Here is a 24464-nt window from a genome sequence, read left to right on the forward strand (position 1 = left end):
CCTAGTGAAAAAAAATACCAGCAGGAAAATTCAAACGGAAAAGGAAGCGGGCGCTCGCGTCGTGCAAGTTGTTGCCATTGCACAGTGTGAGTTGTGAGCGCACACAGTATGGAAGCGGGGCGCTTGTAGCCCTGGTGTTGGACACATCTCGCATTCATGCATCATGCACAGGCTCTGCGGATCTGCCTCCTGCTCTCCAGCCTCCTGCTCGCCCGGGCCGAGGAGATCAGCTACCGCTTCGAGAGCAGCACCAACAACATGGCCATGAGCAGCCGGGGGGGCGGCAGGGTGTTCGTGGCCAGTAACAACTCCTTGCACCAGTTCACCCGGGGACTGGTGCTGGAGGGCTGGGTCCGCACCGGCCCGCGTCTGGACGGACCATGTGAGAAGAGCCAGGGCTGCTGCCAGCGCTGGACCAACACCACCAATGTCAACCGCGTCTTGGTGGTGGACGAGGACCACGGATATCTCATCACCTGCGGCACCGTGAGGGGCGGCGCCTGCGAGGTGCGCCAGCTCAGCAACATCAGCGATTCCCAGCAGAACGCGATGGGCCGAGTGGCCACACTGGACTTGAGGGCCTCCACCCTGGCGTTCCCGTTGCCTATCAACAACTCGACCCACATGCTGACCGCCGTCACCTCCACGGGCGTGGACAGCAGGTTCATCCCCGCCGGCTGCAAGGGCGATAGTAGCTACTACGAGATCAAGGAAACCCGCATCTTATTAAGGTCTCTGGAGGGCCCAGTGACCGGGAGCCTCTTCCTCAACTACGATACCGAATATCCAGAGCCGGCCGTAGACCTGCCAACCTCCGAGGAGCACCAATTCGTGCAGGGTTTCCACCTTAACGGCGCAATCTACATCTCAGTCAATGCAGCCAACGCCAAAGTCGTCTTCGCCAATGTTCCTAACGTCAGGCAAGGCGTTCTGGTCAGCGTCTCCTGCAGCTTAGCTGGGAGTGGGCCCCTCCAGGTCTTGTCGTCTGCCCTGGTCAGCACCGCCGGCTCCCAGTCCTTCCTGGCCGCTGTGCTCTCTCGCCAGGAACAGCCGCAACACAATGCGCTCTGCCTCTTCGAGTTGGGGCGCTTCAACGCCGTCAAAAAGGTACGTTTTGCTTGGAAGATAGACACAAAATGCTGCAGTGACTCAGCGGGACGGGCAACTTCTCTGGGGGGAAGGAATGGGTGACGTTTCAACACCTTGTCCTACTGATTCACTTACCTTCAGTGTCTGAAGAAGGATTCCGACCCGAAGGTCAGCCCATCACCCACTTCTAAGAATGGAAATATCAAATATTAGAGGGCATAGGTTTAAGGTGAGAAGGGCAATGTTTAAAGAAGGTATGCGGAGCAAGGTTTTTACACAGAGTGGTGAGTGCCCGTAACACTGTCAGAGGTAGTGGCGGAGGCAGATACCATAGTGATGTTTAAGAGGCTTTTGGATCAGCACAGGGAATGGAAAAATAAAAATGGTGGCAGCGCGGGCACATCGCGACGCCCCTTGTCTCCCGAGAATTTGCGAACTAGCGATAATCTACTTACTTGTACTTCAGAAGGTCTAGGGGCGGCACGCACATCCCCATCCATATTAACGGGACGGAGGTGGAGCGTGTTTCCAGCTTCAGGTTTCTGGGGATCAACATCTCCGATGACCTCTCTTGGATCCACAATACCTCAACACTGGTCAAGAAGGGTCACCATCATCTCTTCTTCCTGGGAAGACTAAAGAAGGTCCATCTGTCTCCTCAGATTCTGGTGAACTTCTACCATCGAGTGCATCCTTACCAACTGTATCACAGTATGGTATGGCAACTGCTCTGTCTCCGACCAGAAAGCACTGCAGAGGGTGGTGAAAATTGCCCAACGCATCACCGGTTCCTCACTCCCCTCCATTGAGTCTGTCCAAAGCAAGCGCTGTCTGCGGAGGGCGCTCAGCATCGCCAAGGACTGCTCTCACCCCAGCCACAGACTGTTTACCCTCCTCCCATCCGGGAGACGCTACAGGTCTCTCCGTTGCCGGACCAGTAGGTCCAGGAACAGCTTCTTCCCTGCGGCTGTTACACTACTTAACTCTGCACCTTGGTGATTGCCAGTCACCCCTTCCCCCCGGACACTCCTTCCCCCAGAAAAATTGCACCACTACTACTGTATGTATGTATATATATTTATTGCTCAATATTCTATGTTCGCTCTTCTGGGAAGATGCTAACTGCATTTCATTGTCTCTGTACTGTACACTGCACAATGACAATAGAGATTGAATCTGAATCGGGAGGGATATGGGTCATATGCAGGCAGGTGGAAGTTGGTCTTGGCATCATGTTCAGCACAGACATTGTGGGCTGAAGGGCCTGTTCTGGTGCTGTACTGTTCTATGTTTTATCTGTTGAAGTGGACATATCACTAGGGAGAGGTAAAATCCTTTCCAGACTCTTAAAGAATGGAAGGAGAGATAAGTGTAGATTTGACTTTGCAAACATCTTTAGAGGAGAAACTGGAGGATGGTCATCTTTGTGTATAGCTCCAGGAGACACTAAGTATTTCTCATCCGTTTTTACCGAAAGCTAGATTACAGAAGTTAAGGAATTGAGGCATGAGCGTTGTGATGTCTTGGGTCGTATACGGATTACCAAAGAGTCGGTATTGGTGGCTTTAGAGAGCAGTGAGCTGGATAAGTCTGCAGAGCCCCATCAAGTACATCCTTGGACCTTGGGGGAAGCTGAGTCAAAGAAACTGCAGAGGCTCGTGCAGATATGGTCCAATCACTGTGCCCAGTGGGGGAAGGGGCGTGGTCCAAACTCTGAGCTGTGAGGGGGTGCTCTAGAAATACAGGCACAAGGTTCCATGAATGTGTAGGAAGAAACTGCAGATGCTGGTTTACACTGAAGATGGACACAAAATGCTGGAGTAACTCAGCGGGACAGGCAGAATCTCTGGAGAGAAGGAATGGGCGACGCTTCGGGTCGAGACCCTTCTTCAAACTCAGAAGGTGGTGAATTAGTAGAACAAGATGGGGAAGAAGGTGTTTGGCACGCTCGCCTATATTGGAAAGAGTATTGAGTGTAAAGTTGTTGGCAAGACCAATCTTGTTGTATTGTGTGCATTTCTAATCACCCGGCTATAGGCAGGAAAGGGTGCAGATAAGATTCACCCAGATGCTCCCTGGATTTTCAGGCTTGGGTTATAAGGAAAGTTTAGATAGACTGCAACTTTTTTATTTGGAGTGTAGGAGACTGAGAAGTGGCCTTATTGAGGTGTACATGAGATGTGGTGGGCGAGTTTTGTACACAGAGGGTGGTGGGTGTTGGGAACACGCTGCCAGGGGTGGTGGTGGGGGCAGATATGATGGTGACATTTAAGGGGCTTTTCGATGGGCACGGAATGCAGGGAATGGAGGGATAAGGATTACGTGCAGGCAGATGATATTAGTATAACCTTTCCACTCCCCTACTCCAACCTTACCCCCTCTGAACGTACAGCCCACCGCTCACTCTGCAGCAACCCTGACATTACAATCAAACCCACCGACAAGGTAGTCTGTTCGCTGACCTCTACCGGGCTGAGGCCAGGCGACAAGTCTCAGACACCTTCTCCTACTGATCCTTGGACCATGATCCAACAGATGAGCACCAGTCGTTAATCTCAAACACCATTACTGATTTCATCACTTCTGACTGTCTGCCCTCCACAGCTTCTAACCTTATTGTTCCCCAGCCCCGCACAGCCCGTCTTTATCTTCTCCCCAAAATCCACAAACACAACTGCCCTGGCAGACCCATTGTTTCTGCCTGCTCCTGTCCCACGGAAATGATTCCCACGTACCTCAACTCCATCCTATCCCCCCTGGTCCAATCTCTCCCGTTTGTCTCTTTAATGATTTCCACTCTCCGAGCCCCCACTCCCTCATCTTTACAATGGATGTTCAGTCACTCTACACCTCCATCCCTCACCAGGAAGACCTTAAATCCTTCTGTTTCTTCCTCAACCGCAGAACCATCCAATTTCCTTCCACTAACACTCTACTCTGCCTAGTGGAGCTGGTCCTCGCCCTCAACAACTTCTCCTTTGACTACTCCCACTTCCTCAAAGTCCAAGTCGTAGCTATGGGCACCCGCACGGGCCCCAGCTATGCCTGCCTCTTTGTAGGGTACGTTGAACAATCACTGTTCCAGGCATACACTGGCACTGGCCCTTGTACATAAGTCTATGAAAGTAAGCCAGGGCTCGAAATTAACGGTTGCCCGGGTGCCACTGACCACTCAAAACGCCGCCGGGCAACCTAAATACCGAGTAATTTTTCCCGGCTTGGCAACCAGAAACTGGTTTGTACCAAAGAGAGACACAAAAAGCTGGAGTAACTCCGCAGTTCAGGCTGCATCTCTGGAGAAAAGGAATTTTGTGTCAGCGGTGATGGCTGTATTGTGTGGGAAAGATACTAGGTGCGGGGTGAGGAAGGGTCTCAGCGAATGACGGGCCCCGAACAGCAGCAGCAGCGGCTGCGATAGCGGCTCCATCACCTCCTCCTCTCGCACCCCGCCCACCCTGATAAGGGCCGCTGCGTGCAAACCCGCTAACGACGCACTTTCAATACAAACCCTCCCGCACGCCGAGGCTGGGAAGAGGATGGAGGGAGGGGGAGGCCTCGGTGTGCGGGAAGGGTTTGTTTTAAAAGCGCGCTGTTAGCGGGTTTGCACGCAGCGGCCCTTATCAGGGCGGGCGGGGTGCGGGAGGAGGAGGTGATGGAGCCGCTATCGTAGTCGTTGTCGCTGTCGTGGCCGCCGCTGCTGCTGTGCGGGACCCGTCATTCGCTCAGACACTTTTGAAGCAGCTGCACCATAGATCCTATAGCTATAGGATCTTTGAGCTGCACCGCTCGGCCCCGCACCTTGCTGTTAGCTGGCGGAGGAGGGAGGCGGTGGCAAGGAGTTCCCAACGGCCAAGGCAGCGGGGCGATGTTGTCCGAGGAGCGCTGACCTTCCTTCCTCTCCACCTCGCCCTCCCCTCCTCTCTCTCTCTCTCTTGTACGCCCCCTCTACCCCACCCCTCCCCCATCCTGGGACCTCTCCTCTATGTCCCGCACTGATCCCCATTCCAGCCTCTATTCAGTCCTCACTGACATCCCCTGTGCTCCCGTCCCCATCTCCCCCCCAATCTATTCATCCTGCGCTGATCACCCTATCAACCTCGCATTGATTCTCTTGCCCCCCCCCATCCACCCTACACTGGTTCCCCAAACCACCCGTACTTACCCCTTTCCCATCCATCCTGTACTGACCCACCCTCCATTTACCCTGCACCTTCCCCTTATTCATCCTGTAGTGATCCGCTATTCATCCTGCACAGACCCTCCGATCCACACTGTACTGACACCCCCCCCCCCATTCATCCTGCGCTGATCTCCCCCCCCCCCCCCCCACCAATCCTGTACTGATCCTCCCATTCAAGAAGAATGGGATGAACAGTCTGAAGAAGGATCTCGACCCGAAACGTTGCCTATTTCCTTCACTCCATAGGTGCTGCCTCACCCGCTGAGTTTCTCCAGCATTTTTGTCTACCCCCATCCATCCCGTACTGACCCCCCCATTCAACACCACTGACATCCCCCGTGCTCTCCCCTCACAATTTTACCTACTCCAACCAACATGTACTAATTCACTCCCACCCCGACCCTATTGTCCTGGGAATGTCTTCAGATCGGACATTGACTATGTTTGATAACGGAATGCAATCAAATGTGTTTTAATTCCCAATGTTATTATTTGTTTTAATCCATAAAGATGGATTAATTAAATGGTGAATAAGTGGAACATTAAAACCGCAGTGTTCGATTGTCACTGCTGCCGTTGACACGTTATTACATAATTCATTTTAACGGCAAATCAATGCTCTTAATATGGAGTATCAGTACTGTAGTTATTTAATGAGCAACATTCACAACTATACATACGCATATATGTTACCATGATCCAGGAGTTATTGACACAGGTTGATCATACGTTGAACAATCCAACCACATTTTTGTTTGGCAGTGGAAAGAACTAATAGAAATTGCATTAATTGCAATGTGTAAAATGAGTTGAGATACTGTCTTATAATATTGTTGCGTGATATTGTGGGATATATCATGTCTTGATTGGTGAATATGTTTAGTTTGTGACTTTATTTGAAGCAGAAATAATATGTGAATGCTTCATTGAGTATAATTCCGACTGATAACTACACAATTCGTCCGAACACATTATCGCAAGCGTCATGCAAACTGTCTTAAATGACTACCTAAACTGTCATTTGGCAACCTAAAAAACTGCCAAGGTTGCCCGGCTGGCAACAGGGAAAAAAAGTTAAGCGAGAGCCCTGTAAGCATGCAGATACAGCAGGCAGTGAAGAAAGCGAATGGCATGTTGGCCTTTATAACAAGAAGAATCGAATATAGGAGCAAATAGGTCCTTCTGCAGTTGTACAGAGCCCTAGTGAGACTACACCTGGAGTATTGTGTGCAGTTTTGGTCCCCTAATTTGAGGAAGGGCACTCTTGCTATTGAGGGAGTGCAGCGTAGGTTTACAAGGTTAATTCCCGGGATGGCGGGACTGTCATATGCTGAGAGAATGGAGCAGCTGGGCTTGTACACTCTGGAGTTTAGAAAGATGAGAGGTGATCTCATTGAAACATATAAGATTGTTAAGGGTTTGGACACACTAGAGGCAGGAAACATGTTCCTGATGTTGGGGGAGTCCAGAACCAGGGGCTACAGTTTAAGAATAAGGAGTAATCCATTTAGAACGGATGAAACACTTTTTCTAAGAGAGTGGTGAGTCTGTGGAATTCTCTGCCTCAGAGGGCGGTGGAGGCCGGTTCTCTGGATGCTTTCAAGAGAGAGCTAGATAGGGGTCTTTAAAAAACAGCAGTCAGGGGATATGGGGAGAAGGCAGGAATGGAGTACTGATTGGGGATGTTCAGCCATGATCACATTGAATGGCGCTGCTGGTTCAACGGGCCAAATGGCCTTCTCCTGCACCTATGGTCTATTGTCTATTGTCTATCGTCTATCCCCAAAATCTATCTCGTCACATTGATGACTGCATCGATGCTACCTCCTGCACCCATGCAGAACTCATGGACTTCATCAACTTCAACACCAATTTTTATCCTGCACTCAAATTTACTTGGACCATCTCCGACACCTCCCTCCCCTTTCTCGATCTCAGTCTCCATCATAGGAAATAGACTATTGCAAACCCACTGACTCCCACAACTATATCGACTACACTTCTTCCCACCCTGCTTCCTTCAAAGACTCTATTCCCTACTTGCAATCTGCACCCAAGATGCGGTGTTCCATACTAGAACATCCAAGATGTCCTAATTCTTTAGATAACGGGGGTTCCCCTCTCCCATCATTGATGAGGCCCTCACTCGTATCTCCTCAGTACCCTGCAGCTCCGCCCTTGCTACCCCTCATCACAACAGAGACAGAGTCCCCCTAGTCCTTACCTTCCCACCCCATCAGCTGTCGCATACAACACATAATCCTCCGAAATTTCCGCTACGTCCAACGAGATCCCACCATTAGCCTCTTTTTCCCATCTTTATCCCTTTCCGCCTTTCATAGAGACCCTTCCCTCCGCAACTCCCTGGTTAACTCAACCCTTCCCACCCGAATCACCGCCTCCCCAGGTACTTTCCCCTGCAACCGCACAAGATGCAACACCTGTCGTTATACCTCCTCCCTCGACTCTGTCCAGTGACCCTGACAGTCCTTTCAGATTAGGCAGAGGTTCACTTGCACCTCCTCCAACTCACCTACTGTGTCCATTGTTCAAAATGTGGACTTTTATACATCGGCGAGACCTAACACAGACTGGGCAACCATTTCACGGAACACCTTCACTCAGCCCATGTAAACCAACCTGATCTCCCGGTTGCTGGACACTTTAATTCTCCCCATTCCCGCACGGACCTTTCGGTCTCCTCCATTGTCAGAGTGAGGCTAAAAGCAAATTGGAGGAACAGCATCTCATATTTCACTTGGGCAGCTTACAACCTAGTGGTATGAATATTGATTTCTCTCACTTCAGGTAGCCCCGGCATTCCTCCTCTCGCTCTCTCTCTCGCTATATCTCTCCCCCACCCAAGTTGCACGAGCTTCTCATTTTCATCCATATGGCTTACAATGGCCTGTTTCCTGTTACTTTTTTGCATGTCTTTCATTCATTGTCTAAATTCATTGTCTAAATCTCTCATTTCTCTTATCCCTAACCAGTCTGAAGAAGGGTCTCGACCCGAAATGTCACCCATTCCTTCTCTCCAGAGTTGCTGCCTGTCTCAATAGACAATAGTCTTGCTGAGTTACGCCAGCTTTTTGTGTCTATCATCGGTTTAAACCACCATCTGCAGTTCCTTCTTACACAGTATATCTTGGCATCAGATTCAGCACACACATTTTCAGCTGAAGGGCCTGCTCCTGTGCTGTGCTGTTCTATGTTCTAATTGAGATGAGGAAACACGTTTTCACCCAGTAAGTGGAGTGCCTGGATTGCCGTGACAAGGGAAATACTGCCAGTAGAAAGCTAGCATTCCCTTTTGGTGGAGAGTGGACACTTCAGGGATTGCCAACATGGCTTTGTATGCAACGGGTCGTGTCACACTAACTTGATTGAAGTTTTTGAGGAAGTGACAAGGGAGATTGATGAATGCTGGGCAGTGGATGTTGTATACATGGATTTTAAAAGGCTTTTGATATGGTAGCATATAAGATGCTTTTAGATAGCCACATGGGAGTACAAGGAACATAGGGACATGGATCATGTACAGGCAGATGAGGTCGGTTTAACAAAGCATCATGTTCAACACCAACGCTGTGGGCCGAAAGGCCTGGTCCTGTGCTGTACTATTCTATGTAGAAGGTTCCTATGTAGATCTGGAAGGAAAACTTGCAGGACTGTGGGGTCCAGTGGAGTGAGTAAGAAGGGGTTATGGGGAGAAGGCAGGAGAATGGGGTTGAGAGGGAAAGATAAATCTGCCATGATTGAATGGCGGAGTGGACGATGGGCTGAATGGCCAAATACTGCTCCTAGAACTTAGGAGAGAGGTGGGGCCAGGACAAAGTCTGGCAAGTGATAGGTGGATACAGGTTAGAGGGATTTTGATTGTCAGATGGGTGAACGAAAGCCAGAGATTGGAAGAAGACAAAAGACTGAGAGACAAAGGGCAGAGATGGAAATCTCTGCAGGGATGTTTATTCTCAGGTGACACTACGCTGATGATTCAGCTGCACCCTTAGTGATGCATTAGATTGCACCCCATAATTAAATACAGCCAGTATGTATCTCCTAGTATTTACAGATGCGAGCAGTACAGTGGCACAGTGGTAGTTGCTGCCTCACAGCCCCAGACACCCAGGTTTGATCCTGATTATGGATGCTGTCTGTACGGAGTTTGTACGTTCTCCATGTGACCTGCGTGGGTTTTCTCCGGGTTCACTGGTTTCCTCCCGCACTCCAAAGACGTACAGGTTTGTAGGTTAATTGCTTTCGGTTAAGTTATCCCTAGTGTGTAGTCCACTGCTATTGTATAGGGTAATCGCGGACTCTGGGCTGAAGAGCCTGTGTCCACACTGTATATCTAAAGTCTAAAAGACCCAGAGCTGCTTTGCTTTGGTTCAGAGTTTTATTAGGAAGAGATACCGAAGACCATCAACGTAATCAAGTACCCGTTTGGTCACCCATTTCATAGCAACTACAAATGCTTATTTGTGCTCAGATAATGTGCAGAAATGATAGGAAATAATCTCCAATACTGGTCAAGATTTGTCTTTGCAACAGATGAGAATTTGTAAATCATAGAATGGAAGAACATCTTATGATCTTATGAATATGCTACCCATGAAGTCCATTCCAACTCTGTACTAAAGCACTTCACCTGGTTTCCTCTCTCTCCTCTCACCATAGATCTGCATGGTTTTCTTTTGTCTGTCTCTGCGCTGCCTCTTTGAGTGCCAGGTTGGAATCAGAGTCGAGCAATCATCCAGCATTAGCACAGGCCCTTCGGCCCAACTTGCCCACGCCGCCCAACATGTCCCATCTCCACTAGTCCCACCTGCCTGCGTTTGGCCCATATCCCTCTCTCCATGCACCTGTCTAATTGTTTCTTAAATGTTGCGATAGTACCTGCCTCAACGAACTCCTCTGGCATCTCATTCCAAACAGCCACCACCCTTTTTGTGAAAAGGTTACTCCTCAGATTCATATCAAATCTTTTTCCTTTCACCTAAAACCTATGTCCTCTGGTTCCCGATTCCCCTACTCTGGGCAAGAGAGTGGGCATCTACTTGATCTATTCATCTAATGATTTCATACACCTCAATAAGATCACCCTCGTCCTCCTGTGCTCCAAGGAATAGCGTCCCAGCCTAAGCAACCTCTCCCTATTGCTCAGACCCTCAAGTCCTGGCAACATCTTTGTAAATCTTCTCTGCACGCTTTCCAACATAACAATATATTTTCTATACATGGTGCCCAAAACTGAACACAATACTCTAAATGTAGTCCCACCAACATCTTATACAACTGCAACATGACATCCCAACTTCTATACTCAATACTTTGACTGATGAAGGCTAATGGGCCAAAAGCCTTTTGACCATCCTATCTACCTGTGAAACCACCTCCAAGGAAGTCTCTGCATCCATTACTACCCCCGGCGTGCAAGATCCCCAGCACTTGCTGTGTGAAATATTTTTAACATGTGCATCCCTTTTGGATTTTTTTGCACATCACCAACATTCCACATCCTTTAGTTCTTGACCTCTCTACTGACAGAACAGTTTCCAGTTCCTCTTTACCAGCCCTGTCTGCACATGTTCTGATGTGAGATGCCTCGATCAGGTTCCTTCACAACCTTCCCCCTGCTTTGCAACCCAGTGGGCCGGAGGGCCTGTTTCAGAGCAGTACCACTAAACTAAACTAAACTAGACAGCATTGGAAGGAATGAACACCTTTTCAGACCATCAGTCTGAAGAAGGGTTTCGGCCCGAAACGTTGCCTATTTCCTTCGCTCCATAGATGCTGCTGCACCCGCTGAGTTTCTCCAGCATTTTTGTGTACCTTCGATCTTCCAGCATCTGCAGTTCCTTCTTGAACACCATACAGTTGCTGTGGAGACAAGATCCCGTCTCTACACCAAGGAAACCCTCAATGTGATGTGTGGTCGTACAGATGTGCCACATGGGGTAGAACTGACAACTGAAATGTCAGCATCAGTGAGGACCATCAGTAGATTAGAATTGTGCACCACCACAATCTGTAACCTCACTCCACCAGGGCCAAGTCAGGGCATCAAATCTAGTTCAATGAAGGTTACAGAAGTGTATACTGGGAATACACCTGATATACAATGTTGCCAAGTCAATTAGCCTACAAACCTTTACGTCTTTGGAGTGTGGGATATAGGGGCGGCATGGTAGCACTTTGTAGTATAAGGGCGGCATGGTGGCGCAGTGGTAGAGTTGCTGCCTTAAAGCACCAGAGACCTGGGTTTGATCCTGACTGTGGGTGCTGTCTGCACTGAGTTTGTACGTTCTCCCCGTGACCTGCGTGGGTTTTCTCGGGGGGCTCTGGTTTCCTCCCACACTCCAAAGGAGCACAGGTTTCTAGGTTTATTGGCTTGGTAACATTGCACATTGTCCCTGGTATGTGTAGGATAGTGTTCGTGAGCAGGAATCGCTGGTCTGCATGGACTTGGTGGGCCGAAGAGTCTAAGGGCATAAGGAATAATAGTAGAATTAGGCATTCGGCCCATCGTCTACTCCGCCATTTAATTATGGCTGATCTATCTCTCCCTCCTAATCCCTGGTCCATATCTCCAAACCTTTCCTATCCATGTACATTTCGTGTCCAAGTATGTCACAGTGCCAGATACCTGAGGTTTTGATCTTGATCTTGAGTGCTGTCTATCTGGATTTTGTGGATGTTCTCCGTGTGACCGCATTGGTTTCCTCCGGGTGCTCCAGTTTCCTCCTGTCGTGGTTTACATTACTCAAATTAAAGATATAAATGACACAGACATGGAGAATTCTTCAAGAAGATGAGAAACCTTTAATTTGCACAAATCTGGGCCTGGAACATTCAGAGATAGTACAGCTCAGTCCCTCTCCAAATGTTCTCTGATCTATACTTTCATGCAGCGTTTTATTATAATTTCAGTTCCTATCTTCTGAGCACACAAAAATAGCTGACATCTGCGAGCTTTACTAAATGTTTTTAAACATATTGGTAAGATTTAAGAAGTAACGTGTTTCTTCTCTATACATTCTATATAACTTCTATATAACTTCCTCCTCTGAGACTTTAAAAAGGCTCAAAAGACAAAGAAAACTAGACACACATTCCCCAGGTCTAATCACTCATATAGCCCTAAAATGCAGGCTTGTTTAATTAATTTTACGTAATGCTGTGTAATGTTCTTTCTCTGGCTCCTTGCGAAACTGGGCCAAAAACCCACCCCCATTACGTGAGGCAGGAAAAAAGACCCAGCTTCCCTTACAGGCTACATTTAACATTTTCCTAACAGTTCTTCTTCATCGTAGTAGTATTCTTTCACCCAGGTCCATTTTCCTTTAGGGCTGGATTCGTCTGCACCCGTTATCATTGGCAATTGCTTCACAGTAGCTTTCACCAGGAGGGACTTAATACAGGGGAAAACACAGCACATTATTGCCACTGCATGTAGTACAACCCCAATGGTCAGACCAATTTTGAATCAGCCATTCTCCCCAACATCCTCTCCAGCCACCCACACAATTGATGTCTTAACCCTGCGTTTCGTTTAACCTTACTCCTTAGGTTTTTAACTTATCCATGGCTTTAGTGAAAGACCCCTCCGGGCTAGTATTATTACAGATAAAAGTACTCCCCAAAAAGTGCTCCCCAAAAAGTACACAAACACCCCCTTATTCTGACCTTATTTACACCAATTTCATAGTCACTAATGTCTCCAAAAAAAACTCACATTATCTTAACCATATAACAATGACAGCAATGAAATAGGCCACCTTGGCCTTTCTAGTCCTTGCCGAACATTTACTCCCACCTAGTCCCATCTACCTGCACTTAGACCATAACCCTCCATTCCTTTCCCGTCCATATACCTATCCAATTTATTTTTAAATGATAAAATCAAACCTGCCTCCACCACTTCCACTGGAAGCTCATTCCACACAGCTGCCACTCTCTCAGTAAAGAAGTTCCTTCAAGTTAACCCTAAACTTCTGTCCCTTAATTCTCAAATCATGTCCTCTTGTTCACTTACCTCAGGGCTATTATCTATTCGTACCTGCGGGACAGCCCTCATGTAATGATTGAAATGGTACCAGGTATATCAACCTTCTACCTGAACATCGGTCGGTGGTTTGGAAAACTCATACATACACCTTGTCTTCAGGTTTAAAGGGTCCACCTCCAACAGCATTTACTTTACCTGTTCATAAATAGACTTGTATATCATAATTAACTGTTGCATATACTTATTAAATTCTATCTCCAAACTCGGTCCCTTGTAAGGACCTCTCCATTGTGCCACTTACATAGGTCGGCCAATAAATATCTCATGTGGTGCTATGTGGGTTATTCGGTTAGTTTGCATGCAACATCTCTTCAGTGCCAATGGCAGACCATCGATCCAATTCAACTTTGTAATTACACAAATCTTATTTATATTAACCTTCAATGTTCCATTTATTCATTCCACCATGCCTGTGACGGCTTGTACTTGCTAGATTTTAGAAGATTGAGGGGGTATCTTATAGAAACTTACAAAATTCTTAAGGGGTTGGACAGGCTAGATGCAGGAAGATTGTTCCAGATGTTGGGGAAGTCCAGGACAAGGGGTCACAGTTTAAGGATAAGGGGTAAATCTTTTAGGACCGAGATGAGAAAAACATTTTTCACACAGAGATTGGTGAATCTCTGGAAACACATCCAAATCTGTGTTTTACTCTAAGGGCCTGTATCACCAACTTGACTACTCCCTAAATGAAAACAATCCGTTGTCAAAGCTGATCTCTGTAGGTCTATCAAACCTCTTAATTACCTTATTCATCATAAACGACACTACAGTGCTCATACCTTAATCTATTCAAACTTACCCTAGACATAACAGCTTATCATCCTCCAGATGCTGTTCTAGCTGCTTCGTCTGCACTTTAATTTACCTTCTTATGTGCTTGACATTTAATGACAGCTATATTGCTCTTATCAGGTCTGACTTTACTGCTAACTTTTGGTCTCCGTTGCTTTTCTCAAAGCCTTTCTATTTCCCTACTGCTCTAAACATATGCCACTCTCCAAATGTTGTCTGATCTATACTTTCATGCAGCGTTTTATTATAATTTCAGTTCTTATTTTTGGCTGCTTAGCATGTATGTTTTTACCAACTTTAACTTCTTACTGCCCTTGCCTTTTATCTCCAATCTCTGAGTTACCATAATGTTCTAACTGAAGCAAAATAAACTAACCAATAACATCTTTTTGGGCCTTGACTTCTGAGCACACAAAAATAGCTGACATCTGCGAGCTTTACTAAATGTTTTTAAACATATTGGTAAGATTTAAGAAGTAACGTGTTTCTTCTATATACATTCTATATAACTTCTATACTCCCACACACAAAAGACATGCCTGTTTGTAGGTTAATTGCCCCCTGGTGGGTAGGGAGTGGATGCAAAAGTGGGATAACATAACGCTAGTGTGAACGGGCGATCAATGGTCAGCGTGGACCCAGTGGCCTGAAGGGCTTTTTTTCCATGCTGTATCCATCAATGCAGATGTTGTAATTGTACCTGTATCTACAGTTGCTCTGGCAACTCATTCCAAATACACACCACCCTCTGTGTGGAAAAAGGATTCCCTTCTCACCTTAAATCTATTCCCTATAGTTTTAGACTTCGCTACCCTGCAGAAAAGATTGTGGTTATTTACCTTATCTATGTCCTTCTTGATTTTATAAATTTTTAGAAGGTATCGTCTCAACAGCCTGCTACCCAGGGAAAACAAATCCAGCCTTTCTATTGAAGATAGAAACAAAAAGCTGGTTTGACTGCAGTGATTTGACTCAGATTCACGGGTGAGGTTAGGGATGTGCAAGAAAGATTGGGGTTGAAAGGAATTGGGAGGGTTGGTAGGTAGAAAGGGGAGAGTAATATAGTTAACACGCTTGGTTTCTAACGTCTCAATTCTAACAAAAGTACAGCGACCTGAAATATCAACAGAATCAAAAATTATGATAGAAATCAGCAGGCAAGCAGCATCTGTCCAAGGCAAACCAAGCTAACATTTCAGGTCAAATATGCTTCTTCAGGACTCAGAAAGAGACACAAAATGCCGGAGTAACTCAGCATGTCAAGCAGTATCTCTGGAGAAAAGGAATGGGTGACGTTTCGGGTCGAGACCCTGATTCTATCTCTTCTTCGCTCCAACGAGAGTTCTGCAACACCGTCTCTCTCGCTGCTCCCCCTCTGTGATTCCTACTGCTCTCTGGTTCCACGTTTAAACTGCAGTTGAAGAAGAGTTAGATAATAGGTGCAGGGGTAGGCCATTTGGCCCTTCGAGCCAGCTCCACCATTCAATGTGATCATGGCTGATCATCCCCAACCAGTACCCCATTCCTGCCTTCTCCCCATATCTCCTGACTCCGCTATCTTTAAGAACCTCATTTAGCTCTCTTGAAAGTATCCAGAGAACCGGCCTCCACCGCCCTCTGAGGCAGAGAATTCCACAGACTCACAATTCTCTGTGTGAAGAAGTGTTTCCTCATCTCCGTTCAACATATTCTTAAACTGTGGTACCTGGTTCTGGACACCCCCAACATCGGGAACATGTTTCCTGCCTCTAGCATGTCCAAACCCTTTATAATCTTATATGTTTCAATAAGATATCCTATCATCCTTTTAAATTCCAGAGTATACAAGCTCAGCCACTCTCTTCTCTCAGCATATGACTGTCCCGACATCCCGGGAATTAACCTTGTAAGCCTACGCTGCTTTCCCTCAATAGCAAGAATATTCTTCCTCAAATTATGGGATCAAAACTGCACACAATACTCCAGGTGTAGTCTCACTAGGGCCCTGTACAACGGCAGCTCTTTCCTCTCATACTCAACTCCTTTTGTTATGAAGGCCAACATGCCATTCGCTTTCTTCACTGCCTGCTGTACCTGCATGCTTACTTTCATTGACTGATGAACAAGGACCCCCAAATGCCATTGTACTTCCCCTTTTCCCAACTTGACACCATTTAGATAATAATCTGCCTTCCGGTTTTTTATGCCAAAGTGGATAACTTCATATTTATCCACAGCATCCTCCTCACAGTTCACACTGCCACCCAGCTTTGAGTCATCAGCAAATTTACTAATGTTACTTTAAATCCCTTCATCTAAATCATTGATGTATATTGTAAATAGGTGCAGTCCCAGCACTGAGCCTTGTGGTGCCCCACTAGTCACTGCCTGCCATTCTGAAAGGGACCCGTTAATCCCTACTCGTTGTTTCCTGTCTGCCAACCAATTTTCTATCCATGTCAACACTCTACCCCTAATACCATGTGCCCTCATTCTGCCCACTAATCTCTGATGTGGGACCTTATCAAATGCTTTCTGAAAGTCCAGGTACACTACAATCCCTTGTCCATTTTCCTAGTTACATCTTCAAAAATTTCCAGAAGATTAGTCAAGCATGATTTCCCCTTCGTAAATCCATGCTGACTCGGACCGATCCTGTTACTGCTATCCAAATGTGCCGATATTTCATCTTTTATTATTGACTCCAGCATCATCCCCACCACCGATGTCAGGCTAACTGGTCGATAATAGAAAGATTAAACAAGAACTTACCGTTTGAAGTTTGATCTTTATTTTATGAGAAGTTGAATTGAGGGATTACATGACGAGCCCGCCAGCCCGCATGCTCGTCAATCTTCAGAGCAACTGTATGAACCACAGACCACTTGCACAAACTTAAACTATAGAAAGATTAATAACCATTGAGTTACAGAATGATCTTTATGAGATTCAGGGTTGGGAGTGGAGGGCACGTAATCCCTCACTTCAACTTCTCATAAAATAAAGATCAAACTTCAAACGGTAAGTTCTTGTTTAATCTTTCTATTTTATTTTGAAGTCACGTGAGTGACTACGTGAAGCCTTCAAAGCTCTGTGGTTTCATGCAGTAACCTAATCTGTGTGAAACACTTAAACAGATAAACCATAAACAGTAGAAAATACATGTGTTATTAACACCATGATGCTAACTTGCATACATGGCCATTGCTCTTAATCGGACCACAGCTTTGAGTTAGACAATACCTCAAGCAACACTGTTCAGAATTCTATCTGCAAACATCCAGGCATATTCAACCACATTTTATAACTTCTGAAACTGCACTATGCAAGCCTCCTGCTGTTGCAAAAATATGATCAAATGGGAATATCCATTCTATTGGCTGCTAATGAACCATCAGCAATCACTCACTACGTTGAGGGAATACGTGAAGAAGCCCGCTTACGACGCATGCGTGTCATCCTTCAAAGCAGCGGTGTGAGGTCACAGATACACTATAATGACCTAAAATAGTAAGATTATTAAAGAGATACCAGTTTAAGATATGACCATTCGAGGGTGGGAGCGGAGGGCACGTATTCCCTCAACGTTCCTCCTCATAAAATAAAGATCAAACTTCAAACTGGTAAGTTCTCGTTTAATCTTACTATTTTACTTCGGAGTCACGTGAGTGACTACGTGAAGATTTCAAAGCTCTGTGACCTCATGCCGTGGAACGAGTCCATGCTTCACAACTGCCTTGGTAGTTTGGGAGAAATTGTTAATGATATTTCAAAACATTCATACCAATTATTTAATGGAAATGATAAATAATATCTAATTAATTCAAATCATAACCCTGTATTCTTCATGGATAAATTATCATACAGAACTTAAAATGTTCCCCGAAAACGTTCCCATACTGCTAACTGGTTTGTTATAAAATTTCTGAAACGTTTTCTCCGACAACCATCCTGCAATCCTGAGGATTTGGTCCATGGATACATCAAGGCGTTTTGCTGCGGATGTAGCTGCAGCCCTGGTGGAGTGAGATTTAAATATGTTAGTGTCCACTCCCGCCTATCTTAACCCATATTTCAGCCACCGCGAAATGGTCTGAGTTTACACTCTACGGTACGGTTTCTTATAGCTGATTAAACGCCATTTCCTTGCCTCTGATAGCCTTTGTCCTTTCACTGTATAACAAAACGTGCTTCACTATACAGAGGCGTTTGTCCTCCGGGTAGGCCATCAATTCTATGACCTGCCCCGCTGATCCTGGTCTATTTTGTTTAATAATACGGTCCTGGATCACAAAAACCCAAACTTCCTGCCGCCATAGTGAAGCCATCCAGTCTTACTTTTTTGCAATAACTGGACCCTTTGCGCTGTGACTAGCGCCATCAGCATTACCATTTCTTAGTTAGTTTATCCAGATTTAATGCTGTAGCCGGCGACCAATTCCTTAGCATGGTCAGGACCACACTTACATCCCAGATTTTGGTTGTATCTTGTTTTGGGTGGCTTGGTGTTAAAATTGCCTCTTAAAAGTTTAACTACCAGAGGATGTGATCCCACAGACTGTCTTTCTGTTCCTTGCCACCAATAACTTGACAATGCACTTCTGGCACTATTCACAGTGCTGTAACTCAGTCCTCCATAGTGCAGGCTGGTGAGAAAACTCTAGCACCGCCGGAACATCCTTATTTCTGTGGTCCAGAAGGTTATTATGGCAGTAATTAGTCCATTTTTAATATGACCTAAATACTGTTTTTGTGTAGACCTTCTTTGTGCTGCTGTGATCATGTCCACAGTTCTTTTTGATAGCCCCATGTCCCGTAGCGGTCTTTTAGAGTCTACAACCTACTAAATCAATATTTACTATGGCATGGATAGCTATCCTGAGTTACTGGATGCACCAGTAACTTAGGACTATGTCTTAAAGTTATACATGGTTCCAGCACCATGTCCTGTACCACGGAAAACCATAGTTGGGTAAGCCAATCAGGTACTAAGAAATCCCAGATGCCGATTCCTGTTGAATTTCCCTTAGTACCCGATTGATTAGGCAGAAAAAAGGAGGAAATACATAAATGAAGCATTTCCCCCCTAGTGCAGTGAAAATGCCTCTGTAGCTTCTGCCCCAGGATCTGGTTCCAATGATACATACCTCGGTAACTGGTGATTTAAACCTGGATGCAAATCTAATATCCGGCCTTCCATACTTTACTGTGATTTCAGCAAATACCGTTCTATCCAACATCCATTCAGTACTTTCAATAAATTTTTGTGACCTGGTGTCTGCCACTGAATTAGTATCCCTGGTAGATACGTAGCCGATAACCAAATATTCCTTTGGACACACCATTGCCAAATTGAATTCGCCAAATCATCACAAGATGTTGATATATTTTCACCCATATGACTTATATATGCCACCACCGAGGTATTATCTATCTACAATCCAACATGCTGCAGTTTCATTCCTGAGCAATAAGATTTTAGCCCATGAAATGCACTTAACATTTCTAAGTACTTATACCCTTTGTGTTAAGTAGGTTAGCTTCTTGTATATTCCATCTCCCCCATAGCTCGAGATGGTATCAGTTGTACCCTAATCAATTGCACTGGCATCTGTTTGTAATAGCACAGACGGGTTGTGAATAACTATTGGGTTGGAGCAATACTTAACATTGTGTTCCCACCATTCTTTTATGGCTTCTATTGTTAGCTCCATTGGCCAAAAATAAATGGCCTCTATTAATTTTGAGTGCTCTAATCCTATTGTAACTCTGTGGCTTTCCCTATTAGTAAAGTCATTAACATATTAAATGTGTTAATGGTGTCAATTTTGACTTAAGTGGATGGATAATGAATCCCAGCTGTTCAAACAATTGTTTAGTGGCAACCACTGCCTAACATGCCAATTCATAAGTTATTCCCACAATAAGTATATCATCCAACTATGCCATTACTCTATGATTTTGGTGTTGCGGCAATACCAAAGCTGGTTTAAAATTTTTCCCTCTGTTGGATATTGTATAGTAAGCATCTTTAAGATCAATACTTGCCATAAAGTAGCCTGCTGAAAACTAACTCTTTAGCACTGCTAAAAGTATCCATTTTTAAAATGAACATATTGCACAACATTGTGAAGCGTTGATAAATCCATAATAATACGGCAACCCCCATCTTTCTTATTTCTAATAAATATGTTTGAGACAAAATCCTGTTGTTCAGGTTTGGTTTGTTCCATTACCCCTTTAGTGAATAATCTTTGTAGTTCCCTTTTAGTAAGCATGTATATTCTGTCCGGTGTATGTTGTACTGGAGGGTTTTGTTTGTGTAGAAACTCTATCAGATATCCCTTAATACTGCTAAGGATATATCTGTCCATAGTTATATTACACCATGCTTCCAAATGAAGTTGCAATGTCCCTCCAACTTCCGTGCTCCCTATTAATGCTGGAGCCCCAGATTCACCTACCTCCATGGTTATCGGTGGTAACCAAGTTATTTTCTTGGTTTCATTCGTGGTTGTGGAGGGCCTTGAGGTTTAGGTTAGGGTAGATGCTGAAGTAGAGGCTTTTGCATCTTCCACAGTGGTCGTCCCGGGCCAAACCCTAAACAGGACGCTGCTGCTGGGTACCTCTGCCCAATTCTTTGTAGTATTATTACAAAAAACTACCTCTCTTAGGATGCCCATAAGGTTAATCTCTTTCCCCAGATATCCTTTGGATGCTCTAATCAGCCCCAAAGTCTAGCCTCCTCATCCAAATCTTTAACCTGTTTGGACAGGTCTCCCCCAAATAACAGGATCTATAGCCCTTTGCTTACATAGTATAGCGAACTTAGGGTCTAGAGCTGGCTGAATGGCCCTCTTTCTAATATATTTAGTTCAAACTGCACATTGCAAAAATAGTGCAATGGCATTCTTGTGGTCACTAATTATGTCCACCTTTTCTAACATGCGGGCCAAAGCTGTTATGCCCGCCATGAGACCTTTCAGAGTATTTTGGATTTTAATATCCCGACTCCTAACGGCCTGCCCAACATGTCTGCAAGTGCACCTGTAACACTGGCTACATTAAGAGCACCACAATTTCCCGGGGTATAAATGCCTTGCCAACACTTCAGCAAAAGTATTAGCTTGAAGTTGATGGGTGGACATATATTCAATACTCACAGCCATCCTTCTCGAGATCATTCTCAGTGTTTTCCTGCTGGCAGTACCCTTTAATAGGGGAAGGTGGCTCCATCACCTGCTCAGATTTTACCCCGTCAGACCTTCAATACCCTCCTCAGAGGCGTCTGATATTTCATGCAGCCCTTATGGGAAACTGCTGTGGGACTTATATTTTTTGCCCACTGTGGCTATCCTCCAATCCCGGAGCCTGCCACTGTGGAGAAATTTACTCCAGCAACCGCTCCAGCCGACTTACATGCTCTCGGGCACTAGTCGATCGCGGGTGCTTTAATATATCGGACCGCTCCTGCCGACCTTGGTGCTCTCGGGCACTAGTCGCACGCGGTATTTCCCGCAGCCGGTCCCCATGCCTACGGGCACTGGTCGCTCCCGGCCTCCCGATATACTCATGCCGCTCCTCATGGTCCCGGTACTCACGGGCACCTCTACCCATTTAGGGTGAAGTTTGGCACTTGCTCCCTTATGGGAGATGCTGGTGCCGACATTCATTGCTGCCTGCTGCTGGTCAGTAAACGGCAGCGATATCTGTGTGGCGGCGATATCTGTGTTCTGTACTGACGTCCGTAGCTGGCTGCCTGCTGTTCAGAACACAGCAGCGACCTCTGTGGCTCTATACTGACGTCCGTAGCTTGCTGCCTGCTGCTCTTCAGAAAACGGCAGCGACGTCTGTAAAGAACAAAGGTAAGGAAAAATTGTTCTTACCTGTGCTGGTTCTCAGCCTGCCGTTTGGGAGGAACGTCCTTCCTCCCGCAGCCCCACGGACCCCGTAGCGTAGGTCCTTGGGCTGTTGTCCGAGATTCAACCCGGGACTTGTTGCTTCGCTTCCCGCCCAGCAGCAGTGAATCTTGCCGGTGCGGGGATCGACGTCGGGCACAGCTGTTTCCTCTCCGGAGGATTCGTGTGCCGTCGGCTGGTGCTGATATTGCTGGCTGCCGCTGTCTCCGCGGTTCTCCCCTCCAGCTTTCCCGCAGCTTCTTCATCCTGCGGTTTCCTACCTGCAAGGTAAGTGGGAAAAATGTTGCAGTCTCTTACCTGCTTCTTTCCATTTACCTCTAGGGAGACGTCCTCTCCCATGTCTGACTCGTACAATGCGTGTATGCGATATGACACGCATGCGTCGTAAGCGGGCTTCTTCACGTAGTCACTCACGTGACTCCGAAGTAAAATTTACTGATATACATTCCCCACTATTATGAGTCTAGGCTTTTAGAGCGATCATATAAAAGACACCTTGCATAACGTTAGTGAACAGCGGGTGAATAACCAATCATATATTGTCCCACTTATGGGACTATAGAGAATGATAAAGCAGCACAAGCTGTGTCAATTGTGCTATAACATAACCGCTTCTCTAAGCCCAAACTGAAAGAAACACAAACCTCTGCTACTTCCATTTAAAAGTAGCTCACGTCTTGTTCACAAACTTCCCATACAATCATGCAGAGCTAGCTGCCCGAGAAAAGGGCTGCACCAGCCATCACTCGTGACTTTGAGTAAATAGGAGCTTCTTTCAGCCGCCTTTACCAAGGACACCCTGATTGAATAGGCAAAGTCGGCACTATTAAATTTCATGTTGCCGCATCCTTAATATCGTAAGAGGCATCTACTGATAAAACCCCGAGTCTTATCAGCGATAAATTTAGCATGTCGTCTATATACTCCATGACACAATGCCCCTTTGATCTGAGTAGGGCAGCATTAGCTTTAAAATCTTTGTAAATAGCCTAGGCCTGAAGACAACTCCTAGGTAGAGCCTAAACTTTCCACCACTGGCTTTGTTATCAAAACTAGATATATCTGTGCCTCTCGTGTATAGATATGGCAAAGTATGCATCTTCAAGATCGATTGAGGCCCTAATTCTCTGAATCAGCTAAATTGCTCAAAGCCATTCCTCCATCTTGAACTGGGTGTTCAAACATATGATCAGGCTAGCCAAATCTTAACCTGATTTGGCATGCTCCATGTTTCTGCAATCTTGAGAAATATCAGAGATATACTCCTCGTGTTCTTGGGCAGACTACTTATCCTTTGTGAGACGTCTCTGATTCCACTTGGAGAACCATCGTTTCCTCTATTGACCGTACAGACGGAATATTTGGCTTCTTGTGGTGCAAGATGATGCATTTATCTATTTAATTATTTATTTCCTGCTCCTTGAATACAGGGTAAAACCCGCTTGAATACTGGAACTTTAAATGACAACATCCCTTGTCAGTCACGGTCGCCCCTTACTCCCCTTGGAATCTTCATTCTTCTTTGGAATGAACTGATCCTGCACCTTGCACCCTATGTCCAGGCTACTGTTTGGGGGCCTGTAGATAAGTCCCATTAGGGTCTTTTTACCCTTACAATTCCTTATTTTCTATCCATACTGACTCCACATCTCCTGTTTCAATGTCACCCCTTGCAAGGGACTGAATTAAATTCCTCACAAACAGCTACCCCACCCCCTCTGCCCACCAGTATGTCTTTTTGACAGGAGGTATACCCTTGAATATTCAGTTCCTAGACCTGGCCCTCATGCAGCCATGTCTCTGTAATTCCCACAACATTATACTTGCCAATTTCTAACTGAGCGTCAAGCTCGTCCACTTTATTTCTTATTCTTTGCGCATTTATATACAGCAATTTGATGTCGGCATTCACCTCCCCTCTCGCACTGCTTGCAATTGGCCCTGACCTTACTCTTTTTTCCCTTTTCGAACTTTCCTTCCTATTAATTCGGGAGCCTTTTGCAACTTTGCAACCTGTACTCACTTCCCCTTTAACTCCCTCTTTGTACTACCAATTTGTCAATCCCTCCCCCCACTATTTAGTTTAAACTCACACGTGTAGCCCTAGCAAAACTGTCTGCCAGACTGTTGGACCCCTCCAGTTAAGGTGTACTTGTACAGATCACCCCTACCCCAGGAGAGATCCCAGTGGTCTATAAATCTTTGCTCCCTGCACCAGCCTCTCAGCCACACATTCAGATTCTCTATCTCCCTACGCCTGCCCTCACTTGCACGAGGTACTGGAAGCAATCCAGAGATAACCACCCTAAAAGTCCTTCTTTTCAATCTTCTTCCAAACTCTATAAACTCACATTGCAGAACCTCCTTCTTCTTCCCGATGTCGTTTGTGCCCACATGCACAACTACTGCCGACTGTTCACCTTTGCTCTCG

At 45.9% G+C, this 24464-nt stretch overlaps 1 protein-coding gene across 1 annotated transcript in view; it reads left to right on the forward strand.

Moving 5' to 3' along the window:
* Window positions 1-96: 96 nt before the first annotated feature.
* Window positions 97-24464, forward strand: part of LOC129693968 (plexin-D1-like) — a 105445-nt gene continuing 81077 nt past the window's right edge. Inside the window, exon 1 of the mRNA XM_055630690.1 lies at window positions 97-1107. Within this exon, the coding sequence (XP_055486665.1) occupies window positions 157-1107 (951 nt within the window). The 5' untranslated portion in view covers window positions 97-156. The remainder of the gene's footprint in view (window positions 1108-24464) is intronic.

This window comes from Leucoraja erinacea, unplaced genomic scaffold (assembly GCF_028641065.1).
Source record: "Leucoraja erinacea ecotype New England unplaced genomic scaffold, Leri_hhj_1 Leri_507S, whole genome shotgun sequence".
NCBI classification, from domain to species: domain Eukaryota; kingdom Metazoa; phylum Chordata; class Chondrichthyes; order Rajiformes; family Rajidae; genus Leucoraja; species Leucoraja erinaceus.